Below are 16,416 nucleotides of genomic sequence, written 5' to 3'. Positions count from 1 at the left end.
AGGCTGGGCTGGCTGCCCACTGAGCATTCTTACACAAGAGGCCCCGCCCCCTCCTACAGCTTCCTGGTCCCCAAATGGCCAGGCCTGGGCTTAGAGAGGCCTCTGTCCTCCTTGGTGAAGGACGCTCACTTTGGGCCCTAGGGCCTCTGGCTCACATCCTCTCCATTTATTCTCATTGTTCGCTGCCTTTGTGGTCATTCTGCCTTTCCGACCATCTCGGCCACATCCTCACAGGAGGGCAGCGGGTGGCAGTGGCCCCGGCTCCACCTCACCCATTTCTCAGTGCTGGGCTGGTGTGGAGGGAAGATCCCTGGCCTGGGGGCTGGAGGCCTGTGTTCTCAGTCCTGGCCGTCTGGGATGGGTGCAAGGTCCTCCTGGAGCCCCTCCTTCTCCACGAGAGGGACGGTGCTGTCCACCTGCCAGGCCTGCTTATGCTCAGGGAGGGGGAGGGGCAGGAGGGGGCACTATTTCAAACCAGCGCTGGCCCCCGGGTTGCAGAACGACCCTCTGACTCACCTGGGCAAGGTGGCCAGTCAGGGAGGGGAGAGTGTCCGAGATCCCAGCCCCCGGTGGGCAGCAGACAGTGGAGAAGCAGAACTGCCCTCCGATCCGGCTGGCGTCCCCTGCAGGGCTGCACTAGGCTGTGAGGGGCGAGAAGCAGAAAAGGGGGAGATTGAGTCCTCAGGGAGCGTGCTGGGGAAACTGAGGCAGGACCTCAGCCGCAGGCCCTGGGCCACCACCCACATCTCAGGCTGGGCTTGTCTTCTAAAGTTCTGCTCCCAAGCCTGCTTTTCTCCGGGCAGGCTCTGTCCCTTCTGCCGTGGGGGGCAGGCGGGGTTGCCTTGGGAAGAGGGTCAGGTGGAGGTGGAGGAGCTTTTGAGGCCCTGACCCCGGGGGGCTGGCCATGTGGATGCCCTGTTCCTAGAGCAGCCAGAAGAGGGTTTCTTGAGGTGCTCTGGGGGGAGTGAGGAGGAGTCCTAGGGAGGGTGGGGGCCCTCAGGAACAGAAACAAACTGTGTGAAGCCATTTGTGCTGGGAGGGACCGTCTTGGTCCCCAGCTGGCTTTGTCCTCAAGGGATGGATCTTGAGGAAGGGCCAAGTCCCATTCGGAGCAGAGTGACAGATCCCACAGAAGCAGGCATTGGGGCAAGGGGAGGGAGGGAGCCCTGTGGGGGAAGGCGGTTGGGGCCGGTTCAGCCCTGACCCAGTGCCAAGGGTGAGTGCCACCCTTTCAGGCCTCTGCCCGCCTGCCTCTAGGAACGTGGCACAGCTGGCAAGGACACAGCCAGAGGAACAGGTCTGGGGATAAGGTGGTGACGTCGCCTGGGAGAGGCGGGAGCCAGCGTCTCACTGTAGGACGGACACCAGCTCCCCAGCACGGGCCGCACAGAGGGAGGGCCAGCTCCAGCACAGGGCAGGGTGCTCACTTGAGGCATGAACCTCTTTCCAGACAGGAGTTGGTTTCATACCTCCTGCCAGGCTGAGGCGCACAGGCGGGGGATGGGCAGTGTGGCTGCTGCCCATGTCCCTGGTCACATTGAAGTCTCCATGTGGCTCCACCTGAGGCCTCCTGTGTCCCCCGGCTCAGCTCAAGCCCCACCTCGGCCTAGACGTTTTCTGGGCAGCGACAGCTCCTCTCACAAGCTGGGAGGCAGGGCCTGCGGGACTCAGCACCATGCAGACCGGCTGCCCCCAAGGACTACTGGACGTCTCCCTACCTGAGCCGAGCCATGCGGGATGCTGGGTGGCTGTTGGGGCAGGGAGGACAGGTGCAGGTGGGCGGGGTGCACGTGTGAGGGTGAGGAGGGTCCCCAGCCCCAGCTGGAGAGCAGCAAGGACGCCCATGGCAAACGCTACCTCTGGAGGCCGCCATCCCTCGGGTCTCCTCAGCTGCCATGTCCTGCCCACCCTCACCACTGAGCTGGTCTGTGGGTGCAGCACCAAGGTGATGCTGTCAAGGCCCAGGGCTCAGCCCTCCCTGCACAACCAGGCTGGCCTGGGCCAGGATCTGTGGACACCGGGTCCCTCTCCTGGACGTGGGAATGCTGGGCACATGGGCATGCAGGCTGGGGAGCTGTCCTGACTTAGGTGAGCGTGAAGAACTGCTACTTTTTTTTTTTTTTTGAGACGGAATCTCGCTGTCACCCATGCTGCTGGAGTGCAGTGGTGTGATCTTGGCTCACTGCAACCTCCGCCTTCTGGGTTCCAGCGATTCTCCTGCCTCAGCCTCCTGAGTAGCTGGGATTACAGGTGCGCACCACCATGCCCAGCTAATTTTTGTATTTTTAGTAGAGACGGTGTCACCATGTTGGCCAGGCTGGTCTCAAACTCCTGACTTCATGATCTGCCCACCTTGGCCTCCCAAAGTGCTGGGATTACAGGTGTGAGCCACCACACCCGGCCGAACTGTGCCTTTTATTTTCTGCTTTGTTGCTTTGACCTCTGAGGCCTTGCTGGCCCTGGTGAGACTGCCTCTCCTAGGGCCCACCGATTTGTCAGCAAACAACTTCCTGTGCAAGCTCCTGCGTCCAGGGCCCACACCCCCTCCAGGCCTCCTCTGTGGGCTGTCACACCCTAGGCCCTGTCCCCCTGCTCTTGTCACCCTGGGCTATGTACCCGACAGCCAGGGACAGCCCCTGCCCAGCACCCACCAGGGTGTCCACTCTGGAGTCCCGAGCCTGCGGCCCCACCCTGCCCATTCCTTTGGTGGAACCACAGTGAAGGCTCTGCCCATGCTTCCCCCCCACTGCCTGTGTCTGCGACGACCCCAGTGCCCTCCCGCGTGGCCCTGGGTGGCATGGGGTGCCCCTCCTTTGGGGATCTGAGTAGATTTTAAATTTTTTTAGAGACAGGGTCTCACGGTGTCGCCCAGGCTGGAGTGCAGTCGTGCAATCACAGCTCACTGCAGCCTCGAATCCCGTCCTCAAGCGATCCTCCCACCTCAGCCTCCCAAAGCACCGGGATGACAGGCGTACGCCCCGGTGCCTGGCCCAGCTCTTTTAATGGCAAGAGGCCTCGCCAGCCCAGAAGAGTATAAAAACCTCCGTTTTAATGTGGAGAGCGGGATGCACCCTCCAGCTTGTGTCCCTGTGTGTCTCACGCCAGGCCCTGGCTGTGGGGGCCACACCCTGGATAGACCCTTCCTCTTGACTCCTGGGAACCTGGGGAGCCCAGGCCTGCCCGCTCAGGGCTACTCCAGGAGGGGCCTGGCGATGGGGCTCCCAGGAAGCCCAGGCCAGGTGGCAGGTGGGCCCGCTCTGATCTCAGCCGAGCCCACCCTTGCAATTAGCGGCCTACACCCCCAACCCCACTCCAGCCCCCATGGGGTTCTGTCCTAGCTGCCCAGCCACCTGTCTTCAAGGAGCCTCTGTTCAGACTGTCAGGGTCACCTGCCGGGGTCTACAGGGCATGTGGTTCCATGGCGCACCCACGGGACCAGCCTTGTTCCATGGAGTCCTGGGCCCAGCAAAGGCAACCTGCTCAGGATCTCTGTGTTGTTTTGAGCATCTCAGACCACACTGAGGGCGCCTCCTCCAGGAAGCCTTCCTGGATCCTGCCAGCTCTCTGTTCTCCTAGAGGGTGCCTCACACTCCCCCTCCTCGCTCCCCTGCAGGAGCAGGAAGACTAAGGGGGTCGTGCATTCGTCTCCCGAGCCTGTGTGCCCCAGGGCTTCAGGCCACAGCTGAATCGCCTCCGTGCCCACAGCCTGAGTCCAGGGCATGTCCTGCTCCAAGTGTGACACTCACTGTGGGTGCAGAGGGGCCCCTTGTCACGCTTCTGAAGGCGGCTCCTGCCCCACGTCCCCCAGCACCCCCACGCACGGTGCCGAGTCAGGGGACGGGCGTGGAGGGAGGCGAAGTCCCCGGCGGAGCACAGGTGATTATCAGAATAATATTTATTGATATGCTCGGTAATACCTTGTTAATTCTGCATGACACGGTCTCCATGGCTGAGGTATTTGGGGTGAGACCAGCCGGGTGCCGGCTGGGGCTCCCACAGGAAGCCATGTGGCTTCAGCCGCGGCGGGGGGCCCGGGTGGGGGACGTGGTTATTGCGTTGGGCCCCTTCACTCGTCATACATGGGCCACGCGCTGGCGTGCACTCACGCACTCGCCCGCCTGCTCACACTCACACACTCCCACTCAAGCTGGTACCACACCCTCTGTGCACACGCACACACGTGCACACTCGTACATACACACCCACTCGCTCACGCCCACCTCTGCTCATGCCCGTTCACACACACACCATCCTGCTTTAAACCCATCCTGTCTCCTGATGATAAATATGCTTGTTCGGTACAGCAGTCTTAGTAAAATAAAATGTATGTCAGGTGACAAGGAGAAAGTGCACGTTGATCTTTGACCCGAGGGTGGACCTCGGTCCCTCCCACCCGAGGGCATCAGGTCCCTGCAGGGGGTGACCCCTGAGCATGTGACCCCATGGGCGTGGCCACCCCACTGGTGGGACTGGCCCCACCTTCCTCTTCCCTGGCTCTGGGCTGGGGGAGCTGGGCTGGGGGAGCTGGGCTGTCTCGCCACAGCCCGGGGCCAGGACGAAACGGACTAAAAAAATAAACTCTTCACCTCAGGGCCCCCACCCACGGCTGGACACCTGATGCAGGAGCATGGGAGGCGGGCTTCAGCCTTCCTGGCCACCGGCTCCACGGGGCCACCTTTCCCCACCCCAGCCAGTGCCTGGCGATGCCGTCCGGGCGGGTTCCCCTGTCGAGCGCGTGGGGGTGAAGGCCCCAGGCATGCGGACAGAGGTTGGGGATGCGCGCAGTGCGGGCGAAGCACAGGCCACGTCCACGCAGGGCTGGTGTCCACCGGGAGGCTGGCCAGGCCACACGACACTCAGGCAGAGGGGCTCTCGGCGGCCTGGACGGTGCCATCCCTCAAAACTCCACAGTACTCACGACCGTTCTCGGCTCGTCGAAGGTGGCGATGAGGATCTGCTGTGGGGCAGGGATGGCGATGAGGTCCCCCACATCCTGCGGCAGGCGGGGGCCCCCTTCCTCCTCCTCCCGGGCCTCGTACAGCGTGTTGATGTGCAGCAGCGGGTGTGTGGCGTTTCGGCTCAGGATGGTGAGGGGCTCCGCCTTGCCCAGGCTGGCTGGTGTCAGAGGGGCCACAGCAGGGGCGGCGGGAGGTGAGCGGACGTGGAACGGGCCCCCCGAGGGAAGCCCTGCCCGGGCTGGCTCTGCGGGGTACGGGATTTCCTTCTCGGGGAGCGGAGCATCTGCAAACAGCCAAGAGCACAGACATCTCACACCATCCTCCGCTGCGCCGCCCCCAGCGCCCACCCAGTGCAGGCTGGCGGGGGAGCAGGGCTCACGGCTCTGAAGCGCCCTGGAGACGCAGGGCCTGGACGCCCCTGCACACAGCAGTTGGCCTGGGAACACCCCCCGCCCCACTGTCCCGGAGCCGCAGTGCCGTCGGTGGAATTTCCTCACCCGAGGAACTTGGCTCCACCACGCACGCGGAGCTCCAGGAAGCTGACCAGGAGCACGTCGCTTCCAGCCTGCATCCTCCCCACCTGCCTCCCGGGGGGTCTCCAGGGCCCTGCCTGGCCTGAGGCTCACCTTGACAGTAAGTCCGTTTGATGGAGCCGGTTCAAACCTCGGCCTCCTCCCTTCCCCCTTTGAGGGGGCCTCAAGCCAGGCCCCCTCCCTTCCCTAGCGCCCTGGCCAGGCTCCCGTGGGCCGCTGTGGCTGTGGACGCCCCTCCCATCCCCAGTCCCCCCGTCCCCTGTCTCCGGCCCGGCCCCTACCTTTGGTGGGCGCCGGGGCCAGGCCCAGCCCACAGTCCTCCGCCTGGGACAGGAAGCCCCCCTCCTGGCTCCGGGAGGCGGGCAGGGCGGCGGGCACCGCCTCGGCCTTGGCCTTCTTGGTGCCGAGGATGTAGGGGTGCACGTCCAGGGAGAAGTGGCGCGCGTGCTTCTTGTCGGGGGCGGGCGGCGGGGCGGGGGCAGGGGCGGGGCCTGGGCCCGAGTCGCCCCCTCCGCCCTTGTAGTGGTGGGCGGAGCGGTCCAGCAGCGGCGCGATCAGCGTGTCCGTGGCCGTCTTCCTGCGCGCGGGCTTCGGCTTCTCCGCCTTGCTGTTCTCCACGCGCATGATGGCCAGCGGCTCCTTGAAGGGCTGCGGAAGCGGGTTGCTGGTGGGGATCCACTTCATCTTCTTGCGCGGCCGCTTGACCACGGGCGGCTCGGCGGCGCCGTCGGGCTCGGCGGGGTTGGCGCTGGGGTCCACGGTCTGCACCCCCGAGTCGCGCACCGTGGGGGTGGCGTCGTGGTTGGACTGCGCCAGCGCCGCCAGCAGCTGCCGGACCACGTTGTCGTACATGAGGTCGCTCTCGTTGGTGATGAAGTCCAGCCGGTTGAGCGACTTGATGTGGTCGCGGTTCTCGTTGCAGAACATGGCCAGGATGTTGATGTCGCAGAACTGCGAGCGGCGCCACTGCCGGCGCGTCTTGATGCCCACCTTGTGCAGCTTGTCGAAGATGAAGTTGCTCTTGCGGAAGATGAAGAGGTGGATGAGGTTGACGAGGATGATGAGGTTCATGACGCACAGCAGCACGATGTCCACGCCCGCGATGATGCGCTGCAGTTGCACGGACGGGAGCTTGCAGCTCACGCGCACCGCGGGCCCCGCACCTGCCGCCCCGTCCGGGGACGCGCCCAGCGCGCAGGTGAACTCGTTCTGCTTCTGCGTGGCGTAGTAGGTGCACAGGTAGGAGATGGGCACGGCGCTCAGCAGCAGGATCAGCACGTGCCGCGCCAGGTACAGCTTGGCCAGGAAGTTGCTGCGGCCGCGGCGCTCCAGGTACTTCTCGAACAGGTTCTGCTCCGGGCTCTTCTCCTTCTCCGCGTTCTCGATGATCTCGCGCTTCTCGCGCTCCGTGATGCCCGGGCCCTTGGACTGGATCTGCTTCTCGATCTTGGGCGCGCGGCCCTCGGCCGCCCGGTGGTAACAGTTGTCGATCTCCTGCAGCAGGAAGTTGAGCTCGGAGGTGAGGCGCGTGGAGGCCAGGAACTCCCAGCCCAGCGCGGGCACGTACATGATGGCGGCGAAGGCCAGCAGCGCGTAGGGCAGGAACTTGTGCTCAAACAGCGACGGCCACAGGCTGGCGTCCACGCCGGGCAGCGCGTCCCGCAGCTCCGTCCAGCAGTAGCCGCGGGCGTACAGCGCCTGGTCGCGCGTGAAGTTGTGCGGGGTGTAACAGTAAATGGGTTCCTCTGGGGGCAAAGAGGAGACACGGGCTGGGGCGGGGAGGCGGCACGGGCTGGGCTGAAGAAACCGGGCTGGACCTGACCACGTCCCTGCCGAACCCCTCTCCCAGGAGCCTCTCCAGCCTCCTCCCACACAGCACCTGCGGTTCCCCAGATGAACCCCACCCCCTCCCCCCACCACGGTGGTGTGGGGGTCCCGCCCTGACTACCCCCACGAGGTCAGCTGCGGGGCACCTGCAGGTGGAAGCCATGACCGCCTGCGAAACCACCTGAGCCATGCGCCTCTCCAAATGTCACAAAGCCCTGTGTGCACAAGGGGAAACCAAATCCCAGACAGGGCCAAGGCAGGCCAGGACTCCCAGCCAGGGTCCTTCTTCTATCCACACACAGCCGGACCCAAACCAGGTCCCAGCCACAGGCCATGTACAGCCCGGGGCTCCCCTGGGAGGAAGGCGGTTGGCTCAGGTGCTGCTAGCTGGCAGGGTGGTTTCCACAGCACCGGGAAGGCAGGGTGGGCTCTGCCCACCCTTGAGGGTGAGGGGCGCCTCCCTAAGACCCACTGTTCTGGGGACTGGCCAGCCTGGGGACACCAGACACCAGGTGGGGCTGGTTGGGGATGTCACCAGCTGGACTGCGGTATCTGCCGCTAAAATTGAAAAGCGCGAGTCCCTTGAACTGCAGGCAAATGGTCGTTACTGAACTCTGTGTTTTCCCTCAAGAGTCTGTCTCTGCCTGCAGGTGACAATGACACGAACGGCAGTGAAAGTGTTCAGGACATTCGCGCCTTGGCCCAGTGTGGGGTCTGAGCGGCTGGGATCTTGCTAACGTTTCCCAGGAAGGCTCAGAGCCTGGGGGCCTCCAGCCACCGTGCAGTCTCTTCAGGCTGAGCCCTTCACACAGCACAGGCACGGAGGCCCACACCAGCCTCAGCCTTGTCTCCCAGCCCCAAAGAGCAGCCCCAGGGCAGGGCCCACATCAGCACAATCCCCTCCCCACAGGCCAGAAGCAACAGGGACAGGCCTGTCCGTCTGTGCCGAGGCCTGAATTAGGGACGGAAAGCGAGGCGGATTAGAGACTCTGCCCACTCTGGGAAGAGCAGCATTCACTGTTGATGCCCCACAGGGGCCCAGGGGCTGGGCACCTCCAGCCCTGAACCCGGCTCAGCAACGAGCCCCTCAGACCCCACACGGAGCTCCCGGCTGCCATCATCACCACTGAGGCACATCTACCAGTCCAGACAGCCTACTCAGGGAGGGTTCCCATGAGTCATCAGATCCCCCTGAGGGTCCTGGGGACTCTGGAGGGTTTGGGAGGGAGCCTGGGAAGAGGCAGGAAAAGCTGGGACCTGAGGCCCGAGTCCTCGGTGGGGACATCGAGCTGGAGATGAGCTGGGCTCAGAGAAGAGCAAACCGGACAAGGCAAAGGAATCCACTCTCTTGGTTGAGAAAATGGCATATTTTATTTACTTATGTTTTGTCCTCACAGCCAATCCCAGGAGCCAGAGAAGAGCGTCCACCCTGGGGAAGAGAACAGGGACAGGTTTGTGTCCCGTCCTGAGCTGGGCCCATCCCTGGCAGCCACCCTTGCTGGGCATGTGTGGCCAACATGGGTGGGGAGAGGCCCCAGAACCCTGGACCCAGACTCCAGTGGGGCCGCAGGGAGACGGGAAGGAGGGATCCTTGGCTCTGGGGCAGGGGACGGCCTGGCCTCCTCCAAGGTGGATGAAAGCAGGGGCCCCACATCGAGCCACATGTCTGGCCAGCTGCCCCCACTGTGCGGAGCCCCACTTGGACCCGAACTCCTCACGCCTGTCACTGTCTCCCTGCCAGATGGCGGCAGCAAGGGAAGACAAGTCCTGCTTGCCACTCCGACCTCAGTTTCCTCATCTGCTCAACCAAGGATACTGCCCTGACTCACTGCAGGTGACTGGCCCGGCCCCTTGGGGGCCCCAAGGCATGTCCAGCAAGGCTTCCCTCCTCCCTGGACCCGCTGCACCTGCAGGGTACAGGGTGCTCCTGGCAGCCTCAGCAGGTCCTGACGGACTCAAAGCTGTGCTGGCAGCGGGGCCTCTCGCGGTGGATGCCGCCACAGCTTCTAGCAGGGGCTGCCAGGGCCGGGGGTGCTGGCCTGACTCGGGGTGGGGCAGCAGAGAAGGGCTGCTGAGCCCAAATCCATGGGCCCATCCCACACACAGCGACTGCTACAGGTCCTCTGTCCGAGGCCCTCCTCTGGGACTTCCAGGGACAGTGGGACCCTGCCTGGGCCAGTGCAGGTGTCCAAACGGAAGGCAAGAAGGCCTGGCCCATCCAACAGGGCAGACAGAGCCGCCGCCAGGGGCCCGTTTCTTGGAAGACACTGCTGTGTGGATCCTGGCCATGCCAGCTATGCCCCAAGAGAGGACACTGGCTTCCCAGCCAAGGAGCCTGTCCACGCCCAGCCCTCAGAGCCCCAGTGACAATATCAGAGTTGGCAGCCAGGGGCCTGGTGCTGCTTGGAGCACCTCTGAGCGGGTGTCTGAATACACCCCAACACGGCCCATATTCCCATATTCAGAATGCTGTCCCCAGGGCCCGAGGCTAAAGCCCAGCCCCCCTGGCCCTCCCCCAGTCCTGCCCTTCCTCGGTTCTGCCATCCCCAAGCTCGTCTCCAGCCCACCCCTGCGATCTGGCCTGCACATGGCCCCAAGGTGCCCCCCAAGGGTGAAGCTGGGTCCCTCCCAACAGCCCTTTCCACCCCTGTCCTCCCACCTGGGGAGTGGGGGCACCTCTCCAGGACACCCTGGCTCTGCGCAGCCTCCTCCTGCCTGCTGGCCAAACCCTGTCTGGTCATCCCAGACCACTGCCACATCCTGGAAGCCCTCAGCCAAGGCCAGGCCCTGGCCCTTCCCCGACTCCCCTGGCCTTACAGACCTCCACATGGGGTCTGCAGTGAGCAGAATCATGGCCCCCAAAGATGCCACATCCCAACCCCGGAGCCTGTGGCAGTGTCACGTTTCCCGGTTCACGAGGACTTTGCAGACATGCTTAGGCTGGGGGTCTTGGTGGGCAGCAATTGCAGGGTTCTTCTAAGAGGGTCAGAGTCAGGGAGGAGATGTGAGGACAGAAGTGGGGCTGGGAGAGAGGACGCCACGCAGCCAGCTCTGAGGACGCAGGAAGGGCTGCAAGGCCAGGAACGTGGAGGCCTCTGGAGGCCGGAGAAGGCAGAAAGTGGGTTCCCCCTTGGAGCCAGCCCTGCTGACACCTTCGTTTTAGCCCCATGAGACTCGCATCTGGTTTCTGACTTGTAGGTTTGTTCCAGCAGCCACAGGAAGCTAATCCTGGCGGCGGCTGCGCACCTGCTACATTCTCCACTCTGCAGGCTGAGGGGGGCCGAGACCCTTCCCCAGCCCACCTTGGAGACCCTGGGACTTGGCCCCCAACCTTCGAGGGTACCGCATCCTGAGACAGCAGCTGGCCACACGGGCCCTCAGGCCCAACCCTGCCCTGCGGCATCGGGGGCTGCGCTCGGCCCTCCAAGGATGATGAAGCCAAAAAGAGGAACCAGCCCATAGGCTCCTGGGAGGGTGCTCGGGGGCAGAGCGCTCGCTTCCTTTCCGCTTTAAAGAAGAAAGTTGGGCCGGGTGTAGTAGTTCATGCCTGTAATCCCAGCACTTTGGGAGGCCGAGGCGGGCGGATCGCCTGAGATCAGGAGTTCAAGACCAGCCTGGCTAACACGGTGAAACCCCGTCTCTACTAAAAATACAAAAAATTAGCCAGGCATGGTGGCGGGCGCCTGTAATCCCAGCTACTTGGGAGGCTGAGGCAGGAGAATGGTGTGAACCCAGGAGGCGAAGCTTGCAGTGAGCAGAGATCGCGCCACTAGACTCCAGCCTGGGTGACAGAGCGAGACTCTGTCTCAAAAAAAAATGAGCCAGGTGTGGTGGCGGGTGCCTGTAGTCCCAGCTACTTGGGAAGCTGAAGCAGGAGAATCGCTTGAACCCGGGAGGCAAAGGTCGCAGTGAGCCGACATCGCACCACTGCACTCCAGCCTGGGTGACAGAGCGAGACTTTGTCTCAAAAAATAAAAATAAAAAAAGCGGGGGGGGGGGGGTGGTGAAGAAAAGAAAAGGGCACAGTGGCTCACGCCTGTAGCCTGTAGTCCCAGCACTTTGGGAAGCTGAGATGGGAGGATCACTTGAGCCCAGGAGTTCGAGACCAGCCTGGGGAACATGGCACAAAAATTAGCTGGGTGTGGTGTCGGATGCCTGTGGTCCCAGCTACAGGAGGCTTGGGGCTGAGGCAGGAAGAACACCTGAGCCCGAGAGGTGGAGGTTGCAGATCGCACCACTGCACTCCAGCCTGGGCGACATACCAAGACCCTGTCTCAAAAAAAAAAAAAAAGGAAATTTGGACACAGACAGGGAGGGAAGAAGCCCATGAGAAGACAGAGGCAGAGACTGGTGGCGCGGCCACGAGCCAAGGCGCCCAAGGATTGCCGGCAGCACCAGAGGCTGAAGAGGCTGGAATGTCCCTTTCCTAGAGCTGTGGGAGGGAGCAGGGCCCTGCCGACACCTCGATTTTGGACTTCTGGCCTCCGGAACCATGAGAGATAAATGTCTGCTGTTTGAAACTGCCTAGTTTGTGGTACTTGGTTGCTACAAACACAGAGAACACACGTGGTGTCTGGACATGCTGGGCCTGCCCCAAGGCCCCACCGCACGCCTGGGCTCCCTGCTCTGCAGAGTGCGCTGTGTGCCCACCCCAGCGGCCCTCTAATCCCCGGGGTCTGGCCTCCAGTGTCGAAGAGGAGACCAGCAGAGGCCTCCTCCACCCCTGGGTGGGATCAGACAGCCTGGCCAATGTCCACCCTCAGGCCTGGTGTCTCCAGGCCACGGGGACTCCTTAAGGCAAGGCACCTGGGAGATTTGGGAAGCGCCAGTGCTGAGGCAGGGTCTGCTGAGGTTTGGAGGCTGCAGAAGAGAGGGCCCCAGGGTCCCAACACCCCTCCCCGCTGCAGACTAGTACCTCTGGGCCACACAGGCCAGGAGACCCTGATCCCCCTTGCCTTGGCCCAGACCCCAGGGGAGGAAGTTCTCGGCTCCACCTGTCTCGCCCCACTCCTTGGGGAGGGCAGAGGCACCAGGACCCCACCCCGCAGAGGCTCACAGGCAGGCTGGCTGCTCTGTCCATCTTCCTGCCTCGCCTGGGTGGCTTCAAGTGCCCCCACAGGTCCTGATCTAACCAGCCCGGGTCCCTGCCCTGGTCCAGCCCCCATCTCCCTGCAGGAGCTCCAGGCTCCCTGCTCTGACACGTGGCCCTGCCCCATGCTAGCCCCCCTGCTTCAAACCTTCGGAGGCCCCCAGTGCCCCCGGAGAGGCCTGGCCCTGCCTGAGGAGTGGAGGGCCTGGGCCTCTCAGAGACTCTCTCTGCCCTCCTTCCACCCAAGTCCAGCCTGGGAACCCTGCCCGGCAGCTCCACCAGCCCCTCTAATCAGCTCTCTGCTGTCAACACCCATCCCGGCCTTTCCTGGTCCCCACCTGGCCACCCTGCATCCCCTCAGGGGCTGCTTGTGACATTCTCCAAACCAGACCCCGTGTCTCATGACATTTGGGACCCCCGGGTCCAGACAGGCCTAGTCCCACCCGCGGCCATGGGCGGACGAATGGAAGGAAGAACAACAATAAAATAGAGACGAGGGGTCTGGGCGACCAGCGACCAGCGACACCTGCTAGGATGGGGGCGGCTGTGGAAGGTGCCTGGGACGCCGCGGACGCAGCCAGGCCACGGTGGGCGCGGCTGGACGGAGCCGCCGGGGACGCGGGAAGCGCCAGCTCCCGGACACCTGCGGACGCCCCCCTGCCCGCGCCCCGCGCCCCGGCCGCCGGCCTCACCTGCGAAGTTCTTGGTGAAGACCAGGGTGACCAGCAGGATGGGCACCAGCACGGTGCCGATGGTGACCACGCGGTCGAACGGCAGCTCCAGCTTCAGCTGCAGAAGCAGCGCGGCCAGCGCGCCCGCCTTGTCGTCCTGCGCGCCCGGCAGGATCAGCTCCCGCAGCTTCTCTCCCGCCAGCAGCGCGGTCGCCATGTCCGCCGACTGCTCCAGGAGGTGGTGCATGGGGGGCGGGGGGCGCGGCCCGGCGGGGGGCGCGGGCGGGGCGGGGGGCGCCGGCGGGAGGGGACGCGCGGCGCGGGGGCGGGGATCGGGGAGCGTGGGGGCGCGGGACGGGGATGGGGACGCGGGCCGCGGGAGAGGGTGGCAGGGGACGCCGGGACCGAGCGGGGGGCTCCGGGGGATGGGAGTAGCCGGAGGCGCGCGGCGGGTGCGGGGCTGGCCGGGCGCGGAGCCCGCAGCGGGGTTTGGGGGGCGCTCCGCCGCCGCCCCCGGGGTCAGGGGTCGGGCGGCCCGGGCCGGCGCGGGGGTGGGGGGCACAGGAGCCGCCCGCCTCCGCCGCAGCCCGGCCCCCGCCCTGGCGCGTGCCTCCGGCGGGGGCGGCGGCGGGACCCCGGCCCGGAGCGCGGGCGGCGGCTGCTGTCCCTGCCTGGGGCCGGCGGCCCCGCTCCCGCCGCGGGGAGGGGGCTGTTTACCTGCGGCGACTCCGCGGCGTGGCTCCGCCCCCACCCCGCCCCCCGCCACGCAGATGCGGCGCGGGCGATGACTTTGCAGAAAATATTGAAATGAAATGAAATGAAATGAACGAGTAATGACCGGTCCCTCTTCCTGGGAACGCGGGGTGGCTGGGGGGGGGGCTGCCCCGGCCCGCGGGAGGGTGGGCAGGGGTGGGGGCGGCCCTGCGGGGCTCCGGGCTGGGGCGGGGGCGCCGCTCGGTGGCGACGTGAGGACTGGGCGCGCGCTGGGGCTGCCCCCGTCGCATCGCAGGGCCCTTCGCCCAGCCCAGGGCGCAGAGGGGGCTTCCTCGCCTGGGCCCCCCACCTGCCCCGGCCGCGCCCCGCTGTGGGTCCGGAGGTTCCCGCGCTCCTGGGATGCTGCGGCCACTGGTGGGGAAGCCGGCGCTCTCTTCTCTGGGCTCGGGCGCCAGTGCTTGGACAATGAGGGCATCTCCCCGCCCCACACCCTCCACTGCAGCCCCGGCCCCACCCGACCCCCCCACCCAGTACCCCCAGTCCCGCCGCCGTGAGTGACCCCATCACCCCCGCTCCTGCAGCCCGCACCTCCTTCCCCTCACGCCCCATCCCGTCCCGTTCCACAGACGTTCCCGGGGCCTGTGCCAGCTCAGGGGTTCCCCGCCGCCTCCCTGACCTTCATTCCCTCCGCTCCCCACAGCCCCGCCCTCCGTCCTGTTCTCCCTCGGGCAGCCGGGGGTCTGGCTTCAGACGCGGGCGCATACCGCGTGGTCCCTGCCCACAGGGCCCTCTTCGAGGCAGCCGTTTTCCCTCGTGCAGGTCCCCTTCCCACTATACCAGGACGTACGTGCACGATCTTTCATATAAAAGATTTAGTGTGATTGGAGTTTTAAGTTCATTCAATAATTCATTCCAAAAATGTATTTTGAGCCCGTGTTCACAGGCCCGGCCACTGCTGTGAGCAAACCAGGAGGTCCCCTGCCTCCCTGGGCTGCGGAGGGGATGTGTCTGCTTTGAGCTTTCACGCCGTCTGCGTTTTTAAAGATCCTTGCATGTTTTCTGAGGGATGCCAGCCCCTGGCTTCTAGCAAACTTCATCCTGAGGCAGGCAGTTCAGCTACATCCAATCCCAGCACCCAACCACCCAGTCACCCCAGATAAACCCAGTCACCCCAAATAACCCAGGCACCTCCAGATAAATCACCCCTGGCAGATAACCCAGTCACCCCTGACAACCCAGGCACCCCAGATAAACCAACTCACCCCCCGATAACAGTCACCCCTACCAGATAACCCAGTCACTGCCAGATAAACCAGTCACCCCAAATAACCCGGTCACCTCTCACATAACCTTTCACCCCAGATAACCCAGTCACTGCCAGATAAACAATCACCCCAAATAACCCGGGCACCCCTCACATAACCTATTCACCCCAGATAACCCAGTCACTGCCAGATAAACCAGTCACCCCAAATAACCCGGTCACCTCTCACATAACCTTTCACCCCAGATAACCCAGTCACTGCCAGATAAACAATCACCCCAAATAACCCGGGCACCCCTCACATAACCTATTCACCCCAGATAACCCAGTCACTGCCAGATAAACCAGTCACCCCAAATAACCCGGTCACCTCTCACATAACCTTTCACCCCAGATAACCCAGTCACTGCCAGATAAACAATCACCTCAAATAACCCGGGCACCCCTCACATAACCTATTCACCCCAGATAACCCAGTCACTGCCAGATAAACCAGTCACCCCAAATAACCCAGTCACCTCTCACATAACCTATTCACCCGATAACTCAGTCACCCCCAGATAACTCAGTCATCCCAGATAAAATAATCATCCCCAAATAACCCAGTCACCCTTCAGGTAACCAGATAAACCAGTCATCTCCTAGATAACCGAGGCACCCCTCAGATAACCCATCCCGTGTAACCCAGTCACCCCCAGATAACCATCACCCCAGAGAACCCAGCCACCCCTCACATAACCAAGTCACCCGCCCCCCCCCCCGACAACTCAGTCACTCCCAGATAACCCAGTGCAGTGAGTTCCAGCCCCTCCGAGCGCCCCGAGTGTGGCTGCTGGGTGGCTGCCTTTGTTTTTCAGATGCACTTTCTGCTTTCGCATGGGTGCCTCTCCATGCTTTCCAGAAGTGCTGGGCCAGTCCACGCTCTCACCATCCCTGTCTTCTTTCCAGCTCTCAGCCCTATCCACCTTCTAGTATCTGCCATTCTGGGGGGGAGGGGGGGCAGGTGTAGCTTCCAGGTGCTTTGAGTTTATTTCTAGCGGTTTGTGTGCACGCTCTCTTCAAACCCTGAGCACTGCATCACTGGTCAGAGCTCACTGTAACCCTGAACTCCTGGGCTCAAGCAATCCCCCCACCTTGACCCCCCAAGTAGCTGGCATTATAGATGCACGCCACCATGCCCAGCTTTTTAAAATTGTTACTATTATTATTTTTTTGAGACAGAGTCTTGCTCTGTTGCCCAGGCTGGAGTGCAGTGGCGCGATCTCGGCTCACTGCAAGCTCCACCCCCCGGGTTCACACAATTCTCCTGCCTCAGCCTCCCAAGTAGCTGGGACTACAGGCGCCTGCCACCATGCCCAGC

General features: G+C 63.7%; 1 protein-coding gene across 1 annotated transcript; it reads right to left on the bottom strand.

Moving 5' to 3' along the window:
• Window positions 1–3,877: 3,877 nt before the first annotated feature.
• Window positions 3,878–14,604, bottom strand: PANX2 (pannexin 2). Its single transcript, XM_031007365.3, has 3 exons — window positions 13,100–14,604; window positions 5,773–7,236; window positions 3,878–5,241 (listed from the first exon to the last, which is right to left on the bottom strand). The coding sequence occupies exons 1-3, from the start codon at window positions 14,265–14,267 to the stop codon at window positions 4,898–4,900; spliced, it is 2,976 nt and encodes a 991-aa protein (XP_030863225.2). The 5' UTR covers window positions 14,268–14,604; the 3' UTR covers window positions 3,878–4,897.
• Window positions 14,605–16,416: the final 1,812 nt, after the last annotated feature.

This window comes from Gorilla gorilla, chromosome 23 (assembly GCF_029281585.2).
Source record: "Gorilla gorilla gorilla isolate KB3781 chromosome 23, NHGRI_mGorGor1-v2.1_pri, whole genome shotgun sequence".
NCBI classification, from domain to species: domain Eukaryota; kingdom Metazoa; phylum Chordata; class Mammalia; order Primates; family Hominidae; genus Gorilla; species Gorilla gorilla.
Note: the sequence above shows the minus strand (reverse complement) of the source record. Positions and strands in the feature narration are given on the sequence as shown.